The sequence below is a fragment of the Buteo buteo genome, chromosome 23 (genome assembly GCF_964188355.1).
Source record: "Buteo buteo chromosome 23, bButBut1.hap1.1, whole genome shotgun sequence".
Taxonomy (NCBI): Eukaryota; Metazoa; Chordata; class Aves; order Accipitriformes; family Accipitridae; genus Buteo; species Buteo buteo.
In genome coordinates this window covers 18801427-18812689 of record NC_134193.1, presented here as the reverse complement: position 1 = coordinate 18812689, position 11263 = coordinate 18801427, and the positions used below count along the sequence as shown (strand labels likewise).

Below are 11263 nucleotides of genomic sequence, written 5' to 3'. Positions count from 1 at the left end.
GTGGGCCGCGTCGCCGTTCGATGACGTCAACCCCCACACACCCCGCCGCGCTGAGCGGGGTGGCTTCTGGGGTCGCGGGGTGATGACGCGCTCCTTAGCAACGCGGCGGCGCTGGTTGCTAGGGGCCGCCATGGCCGCCCCCGCCTGGCCGTGGCCGCCGCCGGTGGGCGCTTACGCGGAGGAGCGGGAGCTCTTCCGGCTCCTGCAGGTGAACGGGCCGCGCCCGTCCCCCCGGGGGGCACCGCGGGGACTCCCCGCCGACTCCTCCGGAGCGCGGCCTGGCGAACCCGGGGCGGTGCGGGGGCGGGGAGGGGCACCCGGCGAACACCGGCCTGGCTCGGCCCCGGGGTGGCGTGAGGCGGGGGGTCCCCCGGTTTCCTCACGGCCTCCGCCGGCGGCCGGGAGTCCCGCGGTACCGGCCGCGGGGGAGGCCCAAGCCCGGCCTGGGGCGGCCCCGGGGGGGGCTCGGCGGCGGCGGCGCAGCGCCGCGGCCATTTCCCCCAGCGGCCGGCAGCCGGCTCCTGTGGAAAGGCGCGGGCGGGTGTCCCCGTGTGAGGGAAGGTGCACCGGCTGAGGGCTGTCTTATTAACTAACTTATTTTAAGAATAGCCTGGCGGTTGCTAGGGTTCGCGCGTGTCATTTTTTTTTTTTTTGCGGAAAAAAGCGGCAGCCTGTGGAAGAAAAGGGTTGAGTGCGTGAAAGCAATGCAGGCTTGGCAGGAAAGGGAGGAGGAGGAGGAGGCAGTAAGAAATCAAGCGCGGGAAAACCCGAGATGAAGGGTTTGCCCTTCCTGAGAGAGGGGCTGCTGAGGTGAGGCGTGGCAGCCGCTTATCTGCGTTGTCCGTTTAAAACTGTTTCTCCCTGCTTTCCTACTGCTGTTGTGGCTTTTCTCTGGAGCTGTGTGTCAAAAATAAAGTACACTTCTAACATCGTTGTGATTTCAGTAAATAGCATAATTGGTTTCCCTGCCTTAAAGAAAGGTATGTTTTGTTCCATAAGTTTGGAAAAAGCCCTTTGGTCGAGCACGGGGAGGCTTGCACGAGAGCCTAAATATTCTGGTGCTGTTCTGGTACGAGAACTTGTCAGAGAGACTCCCCCTCTGCACAGCTGCGAACTCATGACCCTGTCTATGTTATAAGGCCTTTTTACTTTTTCAAATCTCACTAGAAAACACACAAAGGCTTATTCTTCTTTCCTATTCTTTTTCCCCCTCTTTTATTTTTTTCATGTAACTCGAGGCCATTTAGTACGACTGCTGTGGCATAATATTTCTGGGGTTTTTGTGGAAATACTGTGCTTTGGATGCCATGAGGCATTGAATCCAGCTGCAGGACCTCATATTACATAGAACTAGTGGGATTTACTCAGCATCTTGTTTTCTTTTCATCCTTCAATTATGTTGTAGCAGCATAATTGTAGCAGCTGTACAAACAAACACAGCTTGAAATTATTGTCCTAAACTTAAACATTTACAAAACCCAAAATGTGAAACCTAAAACCTGACATCCAAAATGTTAACCTCCCCCAGAGATTGACCAAACTATTTGTGTAGAATTAAACTGAGATTAGCAGAACTGAATAAAATGAAGCATGCGTGTAAGTGCTGGTAGGACTAGGGCATGAAATAGTGAAAGTATCAATCGCTGTCAGCCTGAGCAATTCTGATTCATAGTAAGACCAGATTTTCTTAGGTTTCTTATTTTTAAAGCTGCTGATAATTGTTGTGCCAAATTCAGATTTTTCTAGTTTAAATAAATGTTGCTGGGAAGTAATTTTTAACAAACTTCCGATAAAAATACAAATTTTATACTTTATGCTATGTACCACCCAGACCTTGAAGCATCAGAACTTGCATGTGAAACAGAATTGAATGTTTTAATTATAAACAGAATTGAATTTTTTAATTATTCTAATGAAGTGGATGAAGAAGAAAAGGAAAATAGGCCACTCCAATAAAAGACAATCAATTGGTTAGAATATAAAATTCTATGGAATGTATAGACTTTATGGAATTTACTTGCAAATATTAAAGTGTTATGACTGATTTTTAGAAGAAGATGTCCTATTCCGGTGCGAGCATTTCAGTAGATAATCTAAGTCAGAATATTATTTGCTGTTTGATGTTTAGTTTTAATTACAGAATTCTTGGCTGTGCTGAAATGTCTTGTAAGAAAATCTATGGAGTTAGTGTTTCTTGGTGTTATTCCTCTCTCTGCCTGTGAAGCTACAATCCTCACTGAAATCAGCGGAAGATCCCCACTGCTATCGGTGGGAGCTGAAGCAAGGCCATGTATAACATCAAACATTTAATATGAAAATGGGCTCCAAAATAGACATTCAAGGAAATGCTTTAAGCTTCCCCCCTCCCCCCCGTACTTTTCATGTAGGAGGAAGACTAGTACAGTTACAAAAGTGAGATGTGCTGCTTTTGTGGCTTTGCTTGGTTGTTGGTTTTGTGTTTTCTGCAGGTCTTGTCTGGTCAGGCTAGTCAGAAACTTGTGGGAATGTGCTTAAAAGGTTTAGCTTGCCCTGCAGAGATACTAGTTTAAGTTGACTCTGGTTTTGAAACCTTGTATGGTTTTTACGTCAATGCTGACTCAACCATTATTGACACCAGACTGCTCAAGCCAAACCTTTCTGGTGTCCGTATGTATCATAAATAAGCCAAAGCAAATAGGTTGTTGTTTTTAGTGGCAATTTTCTAATCATGCTTTACTTCAGTTTTTCACCATCTAAAATAGGTTTCATAATCTCAATTTGGTTAGAGAAAGGGGCCTTAAAGAGTTTCTAAATGCTTATTTATTTTCATAAGATCCTCATTGTAACATTGCTGTAAAAATGCAATATATCATGACCGCATAGCTATGTTAAATTTTCCTCTGACTTTGTCCTATTTATTTTCAGAATATGCTTGAAGAACTATTAATTCATAAGCCAGATGATCCCATTCAGTATATGATAAACCATTTAAAGCAGAACAACGATGATGGTGAGTGAAAATTGAGACATCTTATTAGTTCAATTCCTTGTTTGTAAACAGCTGTTTGAAAGGTGCGCCTCAGTTGGCAGATGATGGATAAAACTTTTCAGAGTGTGTCTTGAGGCAGGGGAGGAGAAAAAGGTGAGCGTTTTGGAATAGTTATAGGTAAGATGCTTTTAATTTCTTTTTTTAGTGGGTAATCTAATAAAAAATGCACTTTAACAGTTATAACAATGAAACCCTCTAAGGGAATAACAAAGAGTTCTAGTGTATCAATTATTAATGTGTTCTGTGCCCCATCTGATATTTCCTGTTGTCTTTACGCTTGCTAATTACTCCTTTTGTCAGGTGTAAATTTGGTTTCCTATTCTACCTGGGCTGGCAGATTCTCTGTTTTTTGATTAGTTAGTTACTAGCTGCTGTTAATGAGTTCCACTGCTCAGTGGCATCTCAGATGAAGGAACAGTGAGCATGCCTACTTGTATGTATAACAAAACCTGGTAAATTGAATAGGAAGTCTGTATTCTGCACAATAAAAGCATGTACACTCAATCAACTTATTTGATTTACAAACTGTTCACCCTTAGGCAGATTATATTTGGATATGCACAACTGAACTATAATTTTTGTTCTGCATGAGCTGTCAGGGGTAGCTGGTGTCATGTTGCTTTGATGTTTCTTTAAAACCATAGTAAACCATTATGAAAGTTCTGCTGCAGCATCAATGAAATCGTTATCACTAGAGATGCTGTGAGCTCTTAGTGGCGGTGATCAGATGGATGTTGATTGAAATGCTGCTAAATACCAGGAAAAAAAAAAATCAAATCCTGCAAATTGTGTCCAGCCTTTTCTGATGCAGGCAGCATGAGTAATCAATCTGTTTTATAGACCCATGGAAAATATGTGGAAGAATTTCATGAGGTTTGATAGAATGCTGATAAAATTTCTTCACATTGAGCTAACATTTGTCCTTAAGCCCCACAGTATTATTTGAACAGAATTAGGCAGGTTTCCATTTCATGACTTCAGTACTTAGAGGCTAAAGATAGAACTACAGCAGTCATTTGTCAAAGGAAAAATGCTGTCTGCTTTTAGTCTGGAAAAACCTATTAAGAAAGGAAAGGAACTCCAATTAAAATTAAAGCCTAAATGTTGTTTTAAGAATAAATTATAGGAAAATAATGTAACAGAAATCTGTGGCAGAGTTGATTTTACTTTTTGATCATGGCGGAAGGTGCTGACTATTTAGAAGAAAAAAAAAAACCTTATTAGAGCCATCAGTAAAGTGATGAATTTTCATGATCTTGCCTTGCTAGACAGTTTTAGCCCTAGAGAAAATTTCAAACAGAGATGCGTGGAAAAGAAGCATTGCATCTATCCCAGGTGTGAAGTTAAAAAACCTTTTTAATTAATAATAGGATCTAAAGTACTCTTAAAAATATAAACAAGTCTAATGATGATTATAGCTTACAACTGTCTTGAAAATCTTGTAGGTCAAAGGTGTGATTAAGCTTTTGTGCTTAAGGCTCTGTACTATTCTTTTTTCATGTGTTCCTTCTCAAAACCTTAAAGAACCATATGAAAGAATTATCAGTCTTCATACACAAAAATGCTAGTTTTCTACATTGTATCTTGGTTTGTGCTAACAAAAAAAAGCTTTCAGGATCCAAGTGGCATTTCTGTGAGTTCTTCCTTTACAGGCAAACCTCTGAAGAAACATAAAAAAGTTCTGCAAGAATGTTCATCATGTATTATGTGCTTTTCCTGTTTGACAAAGGATTTCTCTTACAAGTTAAATAAATTTTGTTGCATTAATACTAATCATAGAATCTTTTGGAGTTAAATGGAACTCAGTGAGTCCAGCTGTTCTTTTATTCCAGGATTAATTTTGTTACTGCTAAAATCATTGTTGAATGTTAAAACTTACTTTGCTTGGAAGAGTAAATCCTGTAACATCTCGTCAAGACTAAACATGGAATGAAATATGATTTGTTACTGAAGAAAAAGGCATTCTCTAGATTTTCCTAACTTCATTTACCTGCTGGTTCAGACCTCCAGTATTAAATACTGACTATTTGCTGATTGGAGGGGGTTAAACATTACATACAGTGGTGTCCTGGTTGTGCCCTTGTGTCATATGTTTAGGGAGAATGCTTTAGAGGAGTCTTACAAGTGTGCAAATGAGTAAATCAGTGAATTACACTGCCCCATCTGCTGCCAGCCACTAAGCAGAGAGAAAACCAGATTTAGTACAAAGTGAGCATTTACAGTAGCCCTGGGCAATATTAAAGCATGATATGGTGTATATAATGGTATGTTTCGTTTTTTATCAAACGTTTGTCCAAGAAAGCTGTGTATTAAAGCTTCAATACCTAAGGGTTTTCTTGTGAATTTTAAATCATGCTCCTAGTTAAACCTCAAAAGGATCTGTGGATGGAAAGGTTTTTTGATTTTCTTTGAAGTGGTTTGAAGAAGTTGATTAGTGTTGGCACCCGAGCACTCTTTTATGACGCTGTTTATAAATAATTCCTAAGTACCGGGCTGGAGTTTCAAGGTGTTAGATTAAAAAAAAAAAAACGTAGGATTTAATCACATTACATTTGAAAGAAATTAGGTGATAAAAACAGCTGATGTATCCTTTTAAAGTATTTTTCTACATTGTGTACTAGTTCTGTTGCACTTGCAAGAACCAATAAGGGGGGAGTTTTTCTTAAACCTTCCAAGTCAGATAACTTTGTAAAGATGAATCTGTAATTTGGGTTTCATGTATGTTTAAAAATTGCACCTGCCCAATAACTGTTAAGTGCATGGAAGGCCTCATAAAAATACATTTCACATACTTCCCTGTCTGCTGCCATCAGACACTGTATCTCCCTTGGTTATCAAGAGCTGAAGAGGTTTTTAGGTGAGTAGATCCCTCCTCTGTTTTGACCCATGTTGCTCCCAGTTAATACTCATCAGTCCCTTCTGTATATTGTGTGTTTTGGTTTGGGTTTTTTCCCCAAGGTATAGGGGAAAAACCTCCAAGATGTTAATTTAAAATGACAGCTCAAGGGATTGCAGCCCAAGGTGTGTTCATGGAAAAAGTCCCAAATACTTTTCTAAGAGTTACTCCATTTCCCCTTTTTTGTCTTGCCTCTAATTCATTCCCAATGAAGCTTACAACAGTAATGCCTATTGTGTTGTCTATATGCATTAGATTGAAAATTCCTCAGAACTGGGATGCGTTTTTCCTACCTTGCCCCCTCAAGGAAAGGACAGGGACATGCAGTAAAGAAACACAAGATAGAAATAAAATGACTTTTAATGATGACTAGAAAAATTGAAAGTAGCTGTCAAAAAGAGTAGAGAGAGTGCTTAATTTTGCAATATCTAAATCATCTCTGAACCCTGACACAACCTATTTAGATGAAACTAAAAAGTGAAATTGCATTTTTTGTGATGAGAGCCAAAAGCTTTGCCAAAGTAAAACATATTTTTACTACCTTACTGTGTCAGGGAAATGAGAGAAGAGACAATCTCAAGAAGTCCTGTCCACTCTCAACCATTCTATGGTTATGATAATAGTCACTTTTAAATAGTCCTGTCCTGTGTGTACAAGCTAAAATATTTTTTCATCACAAAATGTGTTACGTCTAAATCAATGTTTTGGGAATAAAAGTCAAATTCAGATAAGGAAATGTTCATATCTTACACTCTGGTTCACCCACTAAGCTATCCATGTGTTTAAATTGATTGAGAGAGAGAGAGAGATCTTATGTGTGTCTTTAAGTGGCATGTTTAGTCAGATTAATAATCTCATTGACCATGGAGATTAAAGGAAGACCCAGCTGGCATTGACTTAGTGTTCCCCCCTTTTTTCCCCAGTGCAGCCCGATCCTGAGGTCTCTATTCAGGCAGACTTCCAACTGAAATAATTGTTTCATTGTGATTACATTTCTATTATGCAATGCAATAGTGAGAAACTGGTTGGGATTTTTGCTGTTCTGCATCTTGACATTCACATATTCTTGTTTCATAGCTCCAAGAATTTGTGTACTTGGTCCACCTGCTTCTGGGAAAACTACAGTTGTAAGTATACTATCTTCAATGTTATAATGCTGTCCACTTACCTTTTTACTTTCTACTGAGCTCAGCACTTGTGAAAATTTTATTCTGTGAAAATAATTTTCAGAATTATCTAAGTGATAGGAGAGCACAGGACAAATTGAAGGGTGGCATTCCTAAGGGCTATGCCTGTATATTACGCTATAAATTGAATGGAAATGTTCAAGTAAGCTCTACAGGAACTTGCATAGGTAGTGGTAGTGATACTGCTGTAATGCAACAGAATTCTGCCTGCCTTGTTTTCTGAGCTTTTTAGCAGGACTAATTAACCTGGGAGAAGTACCATAGTTACACGTTTGTGGTATTCCCATATTGTGGATTTCTCCATTTGCATGGCCAGTTGTCTGTCATGTCCACCGATACTGCTTGATTGAAAATGTCAAAGTTGTATTTGAACCACAGAGAAAGCTGAACACAGAAACTGCAGATAATGGTGGTGTGTGCATGCTAGGAAGAATGCTTTTTTCTTTAAAGTCTGTGTTATAGTACAGTAGATGAAAAAGACCTTACTCAAAGCTGTAGACTCTTCAACATCCTTATAAGAAACTGCTTAAAGTTACACATATAGTCTGTAAACTTAAATGGAAGGCTAGGAAAATGCTCTGTCTTTCTGCAGCCTTCTGAAAAAATGCTTCATTTTCCTTCCAAATATTTCAACCTGTATTTTTTTTCTTCCTCCCTCAGGCAATGTGGCTTTGTAAACATTTGGATGCCATACGTATCTCTCAGGAGACTTTGTTATTCAAGGAAATATTAGCACTGACAAGGGAAGCAAAGATGTATAAAGAAAGAAAACAGGTGTGTAAGAGGATATAACAATAGTAGTTCTCATGTCACAGAAGAGGAATTATATGGCATTCCCATGATTTCCAGTGCTATGAGTTGAGCAGATCAGAGTAAATATTCTTGTATCTATGGTGGTTTATGCAGTGGTTTGTGTATATGTAGGTACAGGGTCTTTCAGGGTACCCTCTGCTAGATAAGAAGATAAGAACAAAGATAAAAATGTGTCAGAGCATAGACTAGGGGCAGGAGAGGAAGACAATGTAAAGTAATGGAGGTCTTGAAAACATTAACCTTAGACATGAGCAACAGAATTGAGAGAAGTCCAGGTATGCACCATATATAAAGAATGGTTCATTATATCATTAGACAAAGTGTCTTCTATTTCAGCATGTTTGATAATCTCAGAAAAATAGGCATTAATCTCTGAGGTCTCCTTCGGTACAAAATGCTCTGGAAAAGATGTACACAAAGAACTTTTTTTGACCTGACAGTGCTACTTAGTTGTGCATGCTTAATTTCTCTGTAGCATGACACAAATAACTAACTTGGTGCATTAACTCAAAAGCAGTATGACAATCCATTCAGTTACTGAAAACTCTAGAAGCTCTCAAGCTGTGGCAATAGCAGCCAACTCAGGAGATCATTCAGTTCTTGGGTTGATGCACTCTACCCAACTCCAAGTACCTGCTTTGCTCCAGACAGGTTTTTAAATCCCTTCGTGCTTTATTGTGGGCCTCCTAACTAATATTCGAAGGAGTTGGTCTGAAGAACATTTTTTCCAGATGTCATGACTCGCAGGATTAGTTTATCAGCAATGTAATTGTCTTGTTATTAAAGGCTAGTGACAAGTAGCTTGGAAAAATATGTTGAAAGAATATCCTGAATACACAGAAGCATCTCTGCTTCTGATTCCTGCCCTTTTAGCTGATTCCTTTCTCCAGATGTCAAGGGGTTCCATGAGTAATAGAATGGAAGAAGTCTGGTTTTCTGTGACTCTAGCAAGACCATGAGTTCATATTTTCTCCCTCATCACCTATTTTTGTAAAAATTGAAGTAATTTCAGATCTGTGAGAATTCTACACCCCTGCTATATTTGATTTGAATTGGCCAACAGAGTCATAATTTGCTGAGATGGTACACGGTGTGATACGTAGATGAATTTTTTTCCTTAGAAAATTAGGCTGAAAATAGGGTGGTGTTTATTGCACTGAATTAGTGAATGAGGTTTGGACATGCCTTGAGTAATATACTTAAAAAATCTGAGAGGAAAGAGTTCATTGAACTCACTGAACTTATTGGCAAAAAGGTTTGCTTTTGGCTGGGATGATATAAAATAATTCTTATTGAGAATATGTACTTTGAAATTATCATTCTAATTATTAAAGATTGTTTTGCTAGGTTTATAAATTTCAACTTGGAGGGGGAGAATTTTAAAACAAAAATTCCCTTTGGTTTAATTACTGTAATTATTAACATATTTCAGACTGTACAGATACACTTTCAAGGGTGTCCTTTTGGGCTTATTTGAGTTAAAAAGATGGATGGTGTGGAAGATGAAAGTTAAAAATGTCAAGGCTAATCAGGTAGTAAGGAGTACCCAAAGAGCAGAGTCTGGTGGTGGTTTAGTACTGTGCAGTTTGCCTTTGTTTTTGAGGTGTTAGATCCTAGAAGAACGTTTTCACTAAATCATTTCTTGTTCCTTTATATGAGTTTGATTCTTCAAATGTAACTCCTTAAAACTAGGAGGGAGGTCCTTGCTTCATCTAAATCAATGCAAGCTTTACAATGACTTAAAATGTAGCCACATTGTCATTTCGAGCTGTATTTTCCCTTACTGATTCATGTCTGCTGCCTAAATCTACTGTTGCCGTAACTGACCCCTGGTTCTGCTGAAGCAAGCGGTAAACTTGACTCCTCTAGCATACATAACATCCATTAGCACTAAGAGGGTTTGAATGTCTATTCAGGAACAGAACAATAGCTGTTTATACTATCTTTGATACAACCAGGGCATTAAAAAGTTGTAGTCCTGGCCAAAGCAATTTAATAAATGGAAAGAGGAAAAGCAGGAATGAAGACTGTGTTTTTGAAAGTCTGGTGTGAAGATCATATAACACAATTTAATGTTGTTAGAGGAAGCTTTGATGCATATAAGGTTACTGTGGCTAAATTAACCCCAGTGCCAAAGGTCATTCATTTTTAGGTCAGTAGACCAATGTTACTAGATCTGGGCAAACGCTGCAAAAAGGTCCGCAAATATTTGTTCACGTATTTTACTTACTTACCTTTAGCCAAGCTTTCATCTCTTTTGTGTTCGCTCCCAGTGAACATTAAAGCATTTGAGTTTTCCTGGCACAAGAATTCATGGAAGGTGTATTTAAAATACGTGATTATTCTCTGAAGCTCAATTTTTAAAGTTGGACATGCAATCATTCACTAACACACACCTGGCCACTTACTAATGAGCACAGCTCAGGTAGTGAATTTTAAATATTGACTGTTCAAAGCAAAATGTGATCATTCTGCATGTAAAAATATTCCAAAAGAAGTCAAGTATTTTTGAATATTCAATAAATTTGAAGAACCATGAGCTATCAATAAATATTCCATGAACAGAAAAAGAGGCTACATTTTTGGATAAATCATTGCAAATTATTCCCTCATCTCTAGTTATTATAATGTTAATAGGAAGCACCTTCAGGTTTTTCCTATAGTGAAGTCTAATGATGAGCTATTGCATGTTTCACGTTTCCTTTTAACTGGATAAAATAAGAAGTTGAAACAACTGTGGTAATTGTGGGCTTGTGGGATGGGTGTGCTCTTAATGCTATACTAAATTGCAGTTAAGGTGTTTGCATACTAGTTAATGACTTAAAACTGCTCTAGAGTTGCATCGTATCCTGGTGCTTTTCAAGAAGAAATATAATAGAAGAGAGGAAAACCCAAGGTATCCTTATCTATGGATGTTCAGCATTCTAATCTATTCCAGGACAAGCCACTATGAAGGAACAAATAGGAACTGTTCCAGTCTTGTGTATACATAAAAAAGACCAGCCTTTCACGTGTATTTATCTGAACAAGCGAAATCTAAACATGAATGATTCTCAGAATACTAAACCAAATTTCTTCAAACGTGACTGCTTTTCTGTCCAAGGTGCAAACTTGGAAAAGTCAGAAGTTTTTAGCTGTAGCTGTTTTCAGAACAAATATATCCAAAAATTCCAATAAAAATGTCTAGTGAAAGTGCTCCTCCCAAAAAAAAGTCTAGCAGTTTTATGAAAAGATCATTGAAATATAACTCTGACTAGGTTGGGCATGTAAGTTGAAGTATGATGTCCCTGAAATAACATGGAAGATTTAAAATTAATCATTAATGAGTACAGTTTTTCA

The 11263-nt window shown here is 38.7% G+C and overlaps 1 protein-coding gene across 6 annotated transcripts in view; it reads left to right on the top strand.

Annotated features, from left to right (window-relative positions):
- AK8 (adenylate kinase 8) overlaps positions 1–11263 on the top strand; it is an 84362-nt gene that overhangs the window by 10368 nt on the left and 62731 nt on the right. For 3 of the 6 annotated variants that reach the window (XM_075055630.1, XM_075055628.1, XM_075055627.1), the window contains exons 2-4: positions 2905–2989; positions 7002–7051; positions 7772–7885. In XM_075055630.1, the coding sequence (XP_074911731.1) occupies positions 2908–2989; positions 7002–7051; positions 7772–7885 (246 nt within the window). In that variant the 5' untranslated portion in view covers positions 2905–2907. Of the gene's footprint in view, positions 1–104; positions 209–2904; positions 2990–7001; positions 7052–7771; positions 7886–11263 lie in introns of those variants that run through there. The other 3 variants (XM_075055626.1, XM_075055631.1, XM_075055632.1) reach the window with 2 other exon arrangements.